General features: G+C 41.5%; 1 protein-coding gene across 5 annotated transcripts in view; it reads right to left on the reverse strand.

The window, feature by feature from the left end:
- IL1RAPL2 (interleukin 1 receptor accessory protein like 2) overlaps nucleotides 1–16,083 on the reverse strand; it is a 372,119-nt gene that overhangs the window by 159,126 nt on the left and 196,910 nt on the right. For all 5 annotated transcript variants that reach the window (XM_015626829.3, XM_033514121.1, XM_015626821.3 and 2 more), the window contains one exon: nucleotides 5,766–5,952. In XM_015626829.3, the coding sequence (XP_015482315.1) occupies nucleotides 5,766–5,936 (171 nt within the window). In that variant the 5' untranslated portion in view covers nucleotides 5,937–5,952. The remainder of the gene's footprint in view (nucleotides 1–5,765; nucleotides 5,953–16,083) is intronic.

Consider the following 16,083-nt stretch of genomic DNA (forward strand, 5'->3'; position numbering starts at 1 on the left):
ACCAGTAGAAGAAAACATGAAGAACAGCACTTTTTTGAGAGAATTCAGAAGCCTGGTTTCCTCACAGCCTTACTTCTCATCACTGGCTCCTCCAGCACCTGCTGAGCTTTGATTCAGCCTTTTCCCATCACCAGGCACCTTGCAACATCACCTCCACATGCACCCTCTGATGCAGGACATGGTGCTGACAGCCTGCAACTCTCACTGACTTCACCCACACTGTCCTCAGCTGGTGTTTGGCAGATTTAGGTTCATTGCTACAAATTGTGGCCCAACTAGGACAGCATTTGAGTCATTCTGGATAGGGTGTGATATAGGGCAAGAAGAGGTTCTCCCCTTCCTAATATATTGGATCCTTGCAGGCAGATCAGTCACCTTCCACATGAGCAGCACTCATGATTGAATCATTCTTGGAATGCTCTGAAAAAAAAGCACGGGCCAGATCTAATCACTGTCTCTTGAAAATGGCACCTTAAGATTATGTATTTATTACCTCTAAATACCTTTAACATCAAGCCTGTTCTGCCTGCAACAAAGTCATACTTTTTAAGTTCTCTAAAGCACTCTAGTCCTAACAGTTCCAGACGCTCTGGCTAATCCTATACCCAGGAAACACAAAGCAACACAGGCCTGAGTGCCTTCAATGCCCCTCTACTCCCTCTCTCAAGGTGGCAGCTCAGAATAAGCTCTCAGACTGCTGCAGTCTCACATCAGTTACACCAGGCTCAGCAACCTCAGAGACTGGTGACGTGCCCACACCTCTGCCCCATTTTCTGCTTGTCTACAACAGCAGTGTCAGAAACACAGAAAACAAAATAGAACAAAGCTTTCTTTTAAGAAAACAACGAAACAAGAAAATACGTCAACATGCAAATATATTGTACCACAGTGAGAGATCAGCATGACACAAACATAAATTTTTCATGGACTCCATACACATTCCGAACCCATGTCAGATTCTAAATTAAAGGACAACAATAAAGAAATAAAAAGGCAGGACTGAGAGTTTCTGGCCTTGCACTTAAAAAGGGGGACCTGAAGAATTCTTCCTGTCCCTAGGAGGCCAAATTCAGTTACAATATGATCAGATTTCAGATTTGGAAGTTGTGCAACACTACTGCAGGTAACAGAGTGATCAGCACATCTGTTTCCAAAGTACAGCTGTAAGGAGAGCATCATCTTGTCCCGTAAGTGAACTTTAATTAACACTGGAGATAGAGAATGACCAGAATCCAGATCCCATCTGCTGTACTGATACTCACTCAGGACACATATTTGAGCCAGGAAATGCCATTAAATCCTTTCTGATTTGAGCTTGATATTGATACAGATATGATGATATAGATGATATGAGTTCTATTGGAAGGTACATCAGCCATCTACTTGGAGTAACTAAATCTGAACACTGGGAAAAGAATACGACTCAGTCCTATTCAATCCTAATTTAGAAGGAATACAATTCTTAGAACAGACAAATAAAGCATATTTCAGAAATGCACCCTTTAGTGCAGTACTGAAATAACTTATTATGTGTTACCAGTTTTATATTCTCAATTTTTAAAAGTATGGGAACAAAGAAATGGAAGATACATTTTCATATGCTTTATATTTTTATACACAAGTTTGCAATAAGAAGGATGACACCTTTACTACTACAAAGATTAATGATTTAGCAAAAACAGTGTTCGTGCTATTGTGGTTTTACATTGAGGATTTTTTCTGGTGGAATTGTACTGCTAATTTCCTAATTATTTCTTTTTGTATCTTCCTGAAACACTTCCTATTAAAAATTATTTATAAGCCTTTCTTCCCCAAATTTCAGTGAATTATTTTTTATGCTGACTATGCAGGCTTTACAGAAGTATGTTGAAAATGCTTGTTTATATATTTAATACACAAAAGTAAAAGCAAAAAAGGGGATAAGCTGGAAAATGGCTTAAAAACAAAATTCTTACTAGATTTTATATTGTGAAAACTATTAGAAATAGAATGAAATCTGTATTTTACAGTCAGAGGTCTTCTAATTTCTCTAAAGGCTCATTTAATGGAATCACAGAACAGCTTGGGTTGGAAGGGACCTTACAGATCATCTCATTCCAACACCCCTGCATGGGCAGGGACACCTTCCAGTAAACCAGGTTGCTTCAAGCCCCATCCTACTTGATGTTGAACCCTTTCAGGGATGGGGAATCCACAGCTTCTTTGGGCAACCTGTGCCAGTGCCTCACCACTCTCACAGGAAAAAGTTCAGTATCTGATCTAAACCTACTTTCCTTCAGTCCAAGGCCATTCCCTCCTGTCCTTTCATTACATGCCCTTATGACAACTCCCACCTCAGTCATCTTCTAAGCCCCCTTCAGGTACTGGAAGGTGCTCTAAATTCTCCCCAAAGGCTTTAGCCAATTAACTGCTCTTTTCTGCTTTTGCAATATGTTTACCTGCTAGAAGAAACTGCATTTCTTTTTCTAGACTATTCACTTTCCTTAGACATCTGGAATATTTTGGCGGTTTTTTTCTGTAGTAATTAAGGTGTGCACTACTACACTTCTTTTTATCTTCCTTGAAATCTAAGTGGCAGTACCTCAAAAGTCTATTTTTCTGGGTAGATAACAACTACCTGTCCTTCACCTGACATTTTGATTGTTCTCTTAGCCCTCCCTTCAGTAGTAGAAAAGACATGATGGAAATGGATTAAGACTCCACACTCAAGATGTAATATACCTTTTCCCTCTGCCAGCTGATTTTTCATGAAACAGCTTTTACTCTTAAATCCCATTCATTCAATCATGCCTTGACACACACCTTTACTTTAAAAAAAAATCCCACACGTCTTGTCAAAACAGTTCTAATGGGCATAACTGAACTGAGCATATATCAATGGCATTAATTGGGGAAGTCTTTAAAAAGAAATATTTAATGAAGTTTAATTCTACTCAGAAGTGAAGCTCATACTACTCTTAAAACAGATCCTCACAACAAACGCTATATTACGTATTGGGTGTGCATGTGGAATTCTATTCAGACATAATTAAGAGCATGTTTAAATTACAGTTAACTCCCAGTAAATTGATGCAATTACTAGCTCAGGTTCATCATTCCCTCAACACGGAGAAGCCTTTTGGAAGGCAGAGCAGGTTCTGTACAGAATGGGCTGGCATCATCACTGTCCTGTCTGATGGTATTTCATAGGCCACAAGTTCAAAGTCCCTGATTGCCAGTCAACTGGCAGGTTCTCATGAACACAAGGATTTCTCTTTTCAGCAGAAGGGATAAAGAAGGAAATCTCAAGGACTTCCTCATATTTATTTCTCTATCTACTGTTCTATTTTGAACAACTTCTGCACCCTATCTGGGTGAAAATCTCTAAATATTCCAGCATAATGGAAAGGAATACACACTCTTCCACTCCCCCCTGGCTCCCACCAGTGCCTCTGGAGGAAATTTGGTTTTATGTACGCATCAAACTTAAAATCCAAGGTAGGGGGGAAAGACTTGAGGATCCAGTGTGTTATGACCAGACATGGATGCCTTCTTTGAAAAGTGAGGGTCAGATCCCAAGGCGGGATAACACTTTACACTATTCTTCATGAGAAGGGACCTGCTTCTTGTTACTCATATTGCCTCCCACAGCATGCTCTTATGTCCCAGACTGCAGTTTGTAGGGGCTACCCCAGTATTCACCAAATTATGTTGAAATCCATATAATTCTATATGTTCTACAAATTTGACTTCTGCACTTTTGAATATGCAGACTTTCATTAACAGTAACAGAATAGTCTCTAGAATACCCAAAAGTCTGTTCAGGAAAAAGTTTCAAGGGATAACCTGACATATATACCTGCTACACAACATTAATATTGTGATTGCACCCTTCTGAGCTTCCTGACTCAGGTCCAGGTAACAAAGATGTTTCTCTGAGAGCCAAACTGATAACTCGTTATTGTTAATTATAGATAAGAAGGTGTATGTAGTAGGTTATCTCACTCAAGATAGTGAAAAGATAGTCTCTTTTCACTATCAAGCCAAACTAAAGGTTGTCAACTTCGATTGTCTCACTGTTATCATCCAATGACATCAATTCTATTCAATTTCATCTCAGTGATGATTTGCCAGTCAGCTGTCACACTCCAGCCTGGTGTCACACAACCTGTGTGTGACACCCAGACAACGTGGCTGGGGTTATGGAACAGACCCTTCCACTCTCTGTCTTGGTCAGTAGAAAGCATCTCTGGTGTGGGGCTGCACATGCATCTTCTTTAGACTCATTTCTGCTCCATGACAGCTGAAAATCATTTCTGCCAAACTATTTGTCAGTGTGCTTTTGCAAAAAATTGAGATCTTCACTGATCTGGTGTTCAGTAATACCAAGGTAAGAGGCCAAGAAGCAGCTTCTCTTCAGTATCCTCTTTGCTCTGAGATTTCCGACTTCATGTGCAGAGCCAAGAATTGGAATCCATGATCCATGTGAGCCCCTTCCAACACAGGAGACGCTATGATTAACTATATACATATATTTGACATATGAACAGCACTGAAGATAACAACCCATATGCTGAGAGAAAGAGCTTCAACTGCTGAAAAAAAAACTTTGTTCACAGTAATAGTCAGTTATGGCACACATTTTGTTACTATAACATGAGATTTCTGTAAAAAACAAATAAATGCCAACTTTTATAATTGCTCTTTTCAGCTGCAACCTGCTAAGGAGGAAAAAAATATGCTAGTCTGCCCACATTACTTAATTTCATACAAAATAATTGTGTTTAAAGAATATTATTACGGTTGGCAATTCAAGCACCAAATTACGTTTTAACTAGTTTGTATGTTTCTGTCTGTATTACCTGAACCAAGCTTATCCTAAACCCCTACAGTCCAGACACTATTTTCCACAGATGCCACTGAACTGTTCCTCTTGCCCAACTATTTCCAGTTCCTTCTCACTCTATTCTTCTCTGCTGTTTCTTGCATTGTTAGTACAGGGTATTAGCCCTCAACTAATATCTGAGGGCTTTTCAAATATCAGACTTTGACCCAAGTCCAGACAACATGCAAAATTTGCCAGACCTTGCTGTGTTCTCATTACCTGATGTTTTCCAGACAACCCATATTTTCTCATTGTCCTGCTTTCTTGGGGAGCTACAGAAGCACGTCACCAATACATCTGCTGATGAAAGTGGTGTATGATAGTTGACAGGCCTTGGAGAAGGTGCAGGCAGATGAGTTACCTGGCAAGTAGTGAAAGTATCTAACTGACCTCAGTTAAAATTAACTGACTTCATGGCAGTTTCTCAATGAACCTCAGCAGACTTCTGTGCAGACTCCAGGAGACTTTGGTAAAAATTTACAAGTCTAGGTGAAATTATCCGACAGACTCCATAAAAATTAATTGGGCAGCACAACTGAAGCTGGCGGTGCTAACACATCTTTGGCTGCATTGCTTCCCTTTGTTTCTACTCCAGATCATGCAGGAGACACCACACCCAGGTATAAACTGGTACAGAGGCACTGTGGTTTGGGAATGAGGTACTGCTGATAGAGAAGTCCTGTGAGGTCTCACACAGAACATCCTCGTTGATACTGCTTCTGTTGGACAATGACCGTGCTGGGTAGTTTTACCTGCAAAACTGTCTCATACTGGGACAACACTCTCCAGACCAGTCACAAGCCACTGATGCTTCAGAGAAAGTCAGCTCTAAGCCTCAGACTGAAAACAGTGAAAGTTTTGAACAGTTTCAGCACAACAGCAATAAGACAGCAATAATTACCTTGTACCACACCACATCTGGCTCTTGATTGGCTGTTTTGTAATCTTCAATATCAGGACAGGAGATTGTCTTTCTCTTAGTGACTTCTGATTTTTCCAGATATCTGATCTTGCTGTTGTAGCAAAGCCCAGATTCATTCTCAGCTACAGTCAAGGACATGGACACCTTCATGCAATATGTTGAGTTTCTGCAGGGACAGAAAGATGGTTCCATTTATCCTGCTTTCTTTTAACCTGTTTGTTTCAGCAACAGTGAGTTTCTTTGCTAAGCTCCCATTTTCACAAACACTTGAGTGACACATTGAAATAGTGACAGCCATGCTGTGCATTTCCAGCACAGAGGAATTACTAGGAAACATAAAGGCTCACTTCTGACTGACTGTGAAGACTATGAAGAACCTTGAAGAAATATTGCTGACAAGAGATCCAACCCAGCACAGCAGCTCTTTTGAGCTTGCAAGTCTATGAACACAGGAACCTGTTGGCATGTCAAATGTTGGTCAGGATACACTGTCCCATTTCCTCTGTATCCCCCCCACACTTATCCTCACCCTTGTTCTCTCCCACCTTCAGGAGATTTCACTCCCGTGTGCAGTGCTATACGTTTGAGAAGAAGGGTTATGTGCTGGATGTTCAAGCACATCGCACAGGAAGGATTTCTCTCTGAGGAGGAACTCTTTACTTAACAGACTTTACTTAGAAAATAAATATTTTAATTAATTGTAAATTATAATAGGTTTGATGGTGAGAAAGATAAAAAAGCTAAAACACATTCCACTCACATCCTCTTTTTCCTCCTCTGCCTCTCCTTCCCCAGGTGGTACAGGGGTGGGGTTGTGGGGTTGTGATCTGTCCATAACATCTCCCCACCACCTCTTTGTCCTCATGTGGTCCCCTGCTCCAGCATGGACTGCCCATGGCTGCAATTCCTGTCATAAAAATCAGGTCTCCAGGATCCCTCTATGGCCACGGGGCAGTGACTGCTGGGGCCTGGGGTACCAAAGAACCCCAAAAATCCTGAGAACTATTCTTAATATGAGGGCAGAATAAACACAATCAGCTCTGTTCCCATTCCGCATAATCATGAAAACAAGATTAAATTCCTTCAGCTTTGCATCTTCAACAGGGCTATCAGACACATACCTTGATGTATTGTGGGGCACTGGCACTCTGGGCAGGGCAGCTGCAGCCCAGGCTGCCAGCTCTGTCCCTCATCCCATGTCACGGATTAAAAACCACAATATAACACAGCTCTTCCTCCCATTGTGCATCATTCTGTCATTTGAATTGATTGTGCCACTACCAAGAAAGCCAGGAGCGAACCAGTCATGCTGGGTGGTTACTCCCATTGGAGGGAGTTGTGGAGAGCTCTTGTGGGAGGTATCTTGGCTTTGCCATTGCCTCCTCTATCACAGCTCTGCCCAAACTGGTTTAGCTAAGACCAGAGGGTGCCCTGTGCACCTGGAAATCATCCATCAGTCACACCCTGACACTAAAGATGCTGGCTGCTCACTCCCACCAACTAGACCCAGAACAATGTTTTTTATTGTAAAAAAGCCCAACATGCTCCATGACAACTCTTCTCTGACATTTCCTTCTGTCAAGTGAGCCTGTAGTTAGGAAGAAAATAAAAAGGTCTACAGGGACACTTCACCAGAGCTCGAAGCTTCACGCTAAACAATGCTGGCAAAACACTGCAAATGGGTTCTTGTCAATGGTGGCATGAGCAAGGATTGGCAGAGAGAGCCATTTGCAAGGCAAATCAGGAGGCAATCTTCAGAAACATCCCACTTTCAGCATCATTAGTGTTATGCATCCAGCAAAACCACAGATTTCATCCTTCCTACTCACTTCTCCTCAAAATGTCACCTATACCTCTGTGTAATAGAATCAGTGGATATTTTGTCCATTCTCCCACCTCTGAGTGAAAAGGCTTACTTTGCACACTGACATGATGTGTTTCAGTTGAGAGTCTATAATACAGTCTCGTTCTCACAAACTGCACAAAACATATTATTTATCTGAAAGAAAATTTCAGTAGACTGAAACAATCCATCATTTGGGGTGGGCTTATATAATTTAGGGAAAATAAGTCAATTTCTCCTAAATTAGTTTTGAAAAGGGTTACCCTTCTGGTAGGAAGAAAACAAAACATATTTGAGAGTTTTTACATCTCTGAAAATCCACAAAATATGAATACAACCACTCATTATTATCAATAGCAATTAATCAGTAATGATTATTTAGGTTTCCCGAATGACTGTAAATATTACTGAGTGCAAGTAAGGTCACAAACTCTCAGCAGTAATAATCCAGGCCAATAAAAAATAATGTCTTTGAATAGTTGTCCATTACTTGGTGTTATTTAATAGCACCGTATTTTCTCCTAACAATCTTACATTATTTAGATTGCATTTTGAACAGTGCTGGAGGCTACTTCTATTTAAAATGCTTCCTGGAACCACAATGTAAAAATGCAGTATGCTTTTCATTAGTTACAATTAGAATTGAGTAGAATTGAGGAAACTAAGTTACTGGTGAGTACTCTCACTTTTGTTCACACTCCATGACCAAAGACAATAAATCTATTCAGGCTCATGATGAAGAAGGCCCTCACTAAAGCAATAGACTCAAAAGCTTCATAGATGTTTCTTCACCAGGCACTCATATTACTGCTGGTAATCCAGAAAAAGGCAATTTCTGCAGGAATGTCAGTGACTGAGGCAGGAGTCTTCCTTTAATCTAGTCAGCTCTGGAAAACAGTGATATTTCACGTCATGTGCAAAAGGAATCAGTAGTTTGATCAGCCTTGCTGTTTTTCTCAGTTTTGAAGGAGAAATCTGGGAGCTGAAGTCTGCTGAAGTCGTGAGCCATTCCTCCCTGTGCTGGGCAAGTCATTCCCCAAAGCTGGGGTGTTCAATTTCATCTCTCAGTTCTTTCAGCAGCTGAAGCTGATTTTTTCTTGGTGTCTTCCCTGCCTTATGGGTTCTGGAGGCATAAAGGGGCTCTCTAAAGTTGACAGCTTGAGGGAGAACTCAGGAGGGGCATCACAAAGAGGATTGGTAAAACTTTGTTTTGTCTGCAAACAGACAGGAACAGGGTGGCCTGGTGCCCTGGCCACACAGGGCACTGACCTAAAGAGTTCTTTCAGGAAGCCCATAGTGCTGCTGTGTTGGGAAGGCGTCCAGTTCTTTCTTCACAATTGTTTTTAAGACCCCTGTGTCCACAAGTGCTCTCCTTCATGAGCTGCATTTAAGTTGTTTATAGTAAGGGTCTTTTTCCTTTTTTTTTTTTTAGTGGAGGTATTTAGATAAACTAGCACAAACCCCACATTTTTGCTTTTCTTCTTTCAGAAGCTAAACAGATGGCCTATGAATTATTAAAAGGAGGATCCACTTTTGTTTTCAGTACATGGTCGTGGAGCTTTGTGGGGGAGGTCAGTGCTCCCAGCAGTCTCTGGCTAGCAGGAAAGGTTATATGGCCATTTTTAATGAGGAGAGCTGGACACAAGAACAACAGATATCAACAGCAAAGCTACAGGTAACCTGAGCTTTGCTGTCAGAAACAGTGGCCAAAAGGAATGAAAAGCAAGCAGCTTCCAGGTGGATGAGGAAGATGCTGGAGGGCTTCCAGTGATGATCTTAGCATTATGAGGCCAGGTAAGAAGAGCTGTATCTAAGTAGAGAAGGTTGAGGCCCACATGAACCTGTCAGGTGACATTTTCCATATACACGTAAAGGAAATAAACCCATGGGTCGGTAAGTGCGTCTTTCAATAATTTGTCTTTTCTGAAACATTTCCAAACCATTCATTTTCCAAAGGAGTTGATTTCTAGCGGGTTCTAATTTTATAAGAAGTAGTAGTGGTCACATGGACAACAGGAAGAGGGAATAAAAGAACTACTCCACAGTGCAAAGAAGAAAAATTGTCTCATATTTTCACAGTGAAATTAAGATCTGTAATTCTCTATTTCAAGGGAATAGTTACACACTGGGCCCACTCTCTCGACTGGAAATAGGAAGAAGGGCTTAGCTCTGCCAGAGTTCACAAAGCAGTTTCCTTTGTTCTGGTGGCAAGGCATCTGTAATCCCCAGGCCACCTGGAGCTGGCTCTGAACCACAAACTGAAGCCAGCTTCGAACCAAAGAGAAAAGCAGAGGGAGAACCAAGGGAGTTTAACAGGTCTCAAAACAAAAGAAAGCAAAACTGTGTTTGGCTTAACTTCGAAGCAAGAACAAAAGGGAAAAGGTTTGATATAAAGAAATGGATAAGGACATTTGAAATTGGAGTGTCAGTCCCTAAATTATTTTTCATCTCGTTTTGGATTCAAGACAATTAATCAGCCCTAAGGCTGAATTCAAATTAAAGTAAATATTCACAACTTTGGCAAAAAGCCTTTTTAAAATTGCATTTGTGTTTCTGCTAAGTGAGGGTGGTTTTTTAAAAGAGTCAAGTAGAAAACTGTCTCTAATATGCTCAGAACCTCCCCCAGCCACCCCCATTTATTGATTTTTCTTATAAAGAGGAAGGAGGCAGAAATGTGGTTGAATATTGTATATCTACTAGATTGAAAAACCCCACCTAATTTTGAATTGCATATTTATACAAGAGGATTCACCCTAGTTTTTTTTCCCCTTACAGATTCATTTTTCATTGTACTGGATTTTAAACTACATTCTAAGACTTCAGTAGTAGATCCAAAAGTTGGGAAGTGTATTTATCAAAGCAGTGCTTAGGGAACAGCACACCTCAGGCTTAGATCGCTCTCCATGTCTCTGAACACTCTGTCTGTTTTAATGACATTTTTATTGGTTTACTGACTGTAGGACTGGATAGATCAACCTGTAGATTCATCTCTGCTCATTTTGAGTTAGAGCAACAACAGTAATATCTTGGTTTGAAGGACAGGCATCTGCCAAGGAAGGTGGGAACATCCCTGGGAATAGAAAATACAACCCACTTCCCTCCAAATTATTATAACTTTGAAATTATGGGGCTTTCAGGCACAGTTACGGGACAGGAGCAGCAGTTCTTTCCCAGTGTGTAGATGTAAAGCAAGGCAAGGCAGCAGCGGGCGCGGCAGCCCCGAGGAGCAGAAGCCAAAGCCAGCCCCAGCCGCTCTGGGCTGCGGCACCTTCCCCTTGGCTGCAGTTCCGCTCCCGGCCGCCAGGGGCGCTGCTGGCTCCCGGCCGGGCAGGCGCTGCCAGGATTCCCCCGCGCCTGCAGGGGGCGCTGTGGCGCGGCCGCGGCTCCCTCAGGCGGTGATGGCGGCCGGGCTGGATGGCGAAATGGGCTGCGGCAGAAGCTCGGAGCGGAGCTGGCACCGCAGGGACGGGAACACCCCGGGGTGGCAAACGAAATGTGGCAGAAACTCCTCAGCCACAGCAGGAGCCACAGAGTGTCCTGTTGGGCAAGGGATGCTGAGTTTAAAGCACAGTGAAAAAGCCGGAGGCAGCAGCAGAAAACACCGGGGCTGAGCAGTGGCAGCCGGGTCTCTGGAAGCAGCTGCTGCACACAGCCAGGGAGACGCACCCTCCAGGAAGGGGAGGGGGTTTGGGTCCCAGGTTTTCCCCGAGTAGATGGTGAGGGTCCTTTCCAGTGAGGTAGGGTGTTAATAGAGTCCCAGTTCAGCAGTGGCTCTTACAAGCAAAGGCTCACCCATGGTAGCAGAAGCAGTACAGGGCTGGACTCCATGGTGACAGAGAATTCTCCCTGCAGTAGCAGTAACTTGATCATTCCCTTCCCATCTGAGAGCAAGAGAGCAAGAGGAGCCAAGGCCAGCCCCTCACCCCACAGCTGAAATTTGAAATCTTGCAGTGTCTCTACCCTTCCAAAGAGAAAACCCCCCAGGTAAGAGAGCAACCAGCAGCACCCTCCCCCCAACTTTGGCCACTTTTGTCTCTTAAGTACCAGCTGTTATAATGTCTTACATAACAAACAGGAGAAAATTCCCGGAAAAAAAAAAAAGGAAAAAAAAAAGAAAAATCCTAACCCCAACAAGCAGTAACTATACCATCAACCATCTTTGTCCATCTGAAGCATTGAATTGCACAAGCAGATCCACTACTGGCTGCTCTATAAATGTCCTGTTTTATCAGCTCTCAGACTTAATCAAGCATTTGATTGTTCTCCTCTCACTTCATGAGAATTTAATAAATTTATTCCTGTCCAAATTTTACAGTTCACACAATAGTTACCAAGGTCACAGTTTGATGATCTGCTTAAAGAAAAATGTTGTTTACCATCATTGCTTTTTTTCAGATCACACAAATGTAACATCTTAAAAACAAACCGATTATTACTTACTCTTCCAAGGTTTCACTCAAGTGTTAACTTATTTATCAGTGACTCCCATTTACTCCTACATATTTGGGGTCATTGCCTGGAAAAGATCAATTTCCTGCCCATGGTGTGAGTGACAGCCAGAAGTTACAAATCACAGACCCTTGACATTTTTTTTTATTTTTAATTCTTATAAATTTGTCAAGTGAGAGAGCGATAGCCAAAGAGGAACAGATTGACCGTGCTGTAGTTGCTCCCTGAATCAAAGGCCAAGAGGCGCAGTGGTTCTGTGGCTTGTGTTTGGTACCTAGCCCTTGGTACTCCTGTCCTCTCTGGCTTTCTTGTTGCTGTTACAACTATTATTCTAATACCAACTCCTATGCCTGAAAAGGAGAAATCTTAATTCCATGTCCTTTAGCATCTGGTATGTTTTCAAGATGCCCCTAGTAAAGAAAATAATACAATGGAAACTATGATTTCAGAAATTAAGCGCTAAACCAGCACGATGTTACAAATCCAGTGCTCTTGTATTATCTCTATTTCTTTCAACAGAGAAAGAGGTGGTGAATCCAGACAGAGATACTGTTCAAGGCCCCATTCCCTTCAAGCAGAAAAAGTATCTGTGTGGAACTAACCTACCAATCACCAAGAATTTTTATTCTTTATGCACTTCTTTCTCCTAAGATCCAATCTCTAGTACAAGACTCACTAGAAACAAGAAAATTTAACCTTGACTAAAACACACTGGATGACCCAGAGGGCCATGTTTTACAGTGAAGAAAGGCTATCTACACCTATCTATTAGATCTATTATACCTCTCTATTCAAAAGGAAAACAGAGCAAAGTCACTGAAAGGTAATTTTAAAAGGCTCATATTAATGACAGCTTGAAAAATAGATATCCAGGAATGTCTCTCCAGTCAACAATCTAGCTCTCACCAGAGGCACTTAAAAGACCTGTACTCCTCGCTATGAGTTCAGCCACCTTTCGAGAATTTTTGTACTTCTCGATCCTGGGACGAAGAAGAAAAGATGTTTGGATATGGCAGATGGGTAGAGCATCTCACAGTTGGGTCTCTCTCACCAAAGCTTAGCTCCAAGCTTAAATTTAATTTGGACATCATCTTAAGAGGGAAATGTGACATAAAAATGTCAAGATATGTCTACTACAGTCAGGGATACAGCCAGTAACAGCAAGGCCATGATTTGAAAATTTGTGGCTATGATTTGAAAATTCATGGGTAATCTCTAGCATTATGTTTCTTAAGTGTGTCTTAAGAAAGAAGAAGAACTGACAGCCAGCTGATTCATACATGGCTAGGGTCAGGAGAAGCTATTTCTTTTCTGGTTGCCTTCGCACACACATGCACTGGTCTCGATGACCTCTGCATTGTGACAGCTGCAACTGAAAAGCAAATCACCAGCCAGTTGTTCCAACAGGGATTACCCAGACACAAAGAAAATCTCCCAACATTTAACCTGAATCACACAGGCCAACAGTGTTCCTTGGGTTTGTTTTTGTTTGTTTTAACTTTTCACTGATGTTAGTCATTACATGTTAGAACTGAATATGTGAAGATACAATACAGAATACAGAAGAAATGCAGAAGCCAAAAGAACACTAAGTTATTGCAGCATATCCCACCTAAGTTCATGAACTATGTGATCTCTGTCAGTTTCGGACATCCTGTTCCAGCAAAAGAAATCCTGTAATTAGCTGGGTTTGCTCTGAGGGAAAATTCCTTCCTTGTTCTTAAGAATTACAAGGCAGCAAGTTGCTTTAAAGTTTGCTGCTGCAAATGACTAAGGCCTTTTCATTTATTTCCTAATACTTTCCTATTAAAACTTGGATATTAATTTTAAATTACATTGTCTTACTGAAAAGTCCAATTACAAACCACATAAATCTGAGGCAGAGGAACAACTGCTCCCAGGACAGTACTAAGAAATCGTCTTCCAATAATTTTGCAATTGCGATACCCTGTTTCTGAGAGGACTAAACACTTTCTCCTTTATTTCTTCCAAAACACACACCATGTGGATTAGTTTATCTATTCCTCTATGCTTTTTTTTTATTAGACAGCTAGCACACAAAACAAAAGCTGCATTCAAGACACCCATCAGACTTGTCTGCATTGCTAAACCTCAATGATTTTATTGCCTGGGGGAATAAAACCTGTGGAGCACATCCTTCGTTCTGCACGTAAGTCCTATTTTGCGGATGCAATGTTGAAAGGCAGGTCCTGCTCTGTTTGTACACGGGCAATTGAGCAGGAAAACCAGTGGATCAGTTATTGTCTCACAGGGTATGAAAGGAATGAAAGAATCATGAAATGAATGTCTTCGCAATGTGAACTGTTTGAGTCCTGCAGCTGAGTCCTCCTGGCTGTGCCTTCCCTTAAAGTGGCCAGAAAATAAGAAATTTTCCTCCAGTATCACTTACCAAATATCAGTTTAACTCCCTACAGTTCTGTCATCTTGTACTTTGGGCATGATGGATTTCCTCAGGAAACCTTCCATTTGTCTGTCCACACATAGGACACATTTTCTACTGATGTGTTGTAGTTACAGCTGGCTTCATGGGGATTCCGACAGGAATGATGCCTGGGTGAGCACATTGTAACTCTTATTTGGAGAACAGAAGAGAAATGAAAACTCCCTGACATGTTGGAGAGGAGATTGCTGGGGAGCACTGAAACATCTCAACAGCTCTCCTGCAGGCAAACTCTGACTGCATGAGGAAGCAGTCCCTCCACTGCAACCTTTCTCTGCTCTAGGCAAGGTCTGAAGCCCACCAGGGAAGGCCCTTCAGGAGCAACCAGTGACAGTGAGCTGAAACATTACTGAGGCACTGGAGCACAGGGAGCTTTGTTTTGACAACCTGTAGAGGCTACAGAGTAAGGTCAGTCATTTTAAAAGTGTGGACTTCACTATTAGGAAAACAGAAGGATACACAATTCTCTCATTCTTGTCCATTCCACTGCAACAGGGAAGCCACTGGATGCCCTCCAACCACAAAGCAACATGGATATTTCTGCTTGAAGCCCTGACTGTTCTTGCAGCTTCTCATCAACAGTAAACATTGTTTTTCAGAGTGACAGAGGATGAATAATTTCTCTTTTAAAGCTTTAGAGGAGGAGGGTGAGTGAGCAGAAATATACATATCACCAGGGAAGAGAAACAAATCTTTGTTTTTCTGCAAAGAATAGATAGAACGGATTTCTCTCAATAAAGACAATGTCATCAAAATGATTTGCAGGAGCACCATCAATTTCTACACAATTTTAGATACAAATGTAGAAGCATTCTGATTCCACTTTCCCCTGCATTTTGATAATGCCAAAACATTATATCTCAGTGATAAAACCTCAAAAAAATTTATTTTATCATGAATCATACTGACTTTATAATGTATCTGCTGTAGCACTGAATTCAAGTATTGAATACTATATCTCACAGGGATTTTGTTTATACAGAATCAGTCAATTTTATTGTGGGAAATGTCATCCACTTTTAATGTGTGGCATTTAATGTTAGTGTCATACAGAGCCTGGAAAGCCAGTGCCATGGTGAATCCACTTGTTCCAAATGTGAGATGATGCTGCTTCTACATGTCTGGGATTGTGCAGGAAAAGCTGATCATATGTGTGCAAGGCTGAGAGGTAACTGCAAGATATGTAATCCATCAGCTACTTAGATGTGTTTCTCTTGGATATCCAATAATTACAGGCACTAGCCCTAGCACAAGAAAGTATCATCTCTAGATCTTTCCAGGGTGAGTCTATGAAGGAAAAAAGCACTTGCCAGTAACAGATAGAAAAAACAATATTCTATGGCTAAACTGGAATTACAACGTTGCATCTAACAGGGTTTAAGACACAAGACCACCTTTGTCATGAGCAGTTGAATGCTGAGCAAAGCCAAAGCACCCAAAACATTCTGTATTGCCATCAACAAAATGAAGAACTCCATTAAAACACATATTTTAAGTATCACAAGAGATGGCTGCAGAGAAAGTGACCTTACCCCTACACATGT

The sequence above is a fragment of the Parus major genome, chromosome 4A, assembly GCF_001522545.3.
Source record: "Parus major isolate Abel chromosome 4A, Parus_major1.1, whole genome shotgun sequence".
Taxonomy (NCBI): domain Eukaryota; kingdom Metazoa; phylum Chordata; class Aves; order Passeriformes; family Paridae; genus Parus; species Parus major.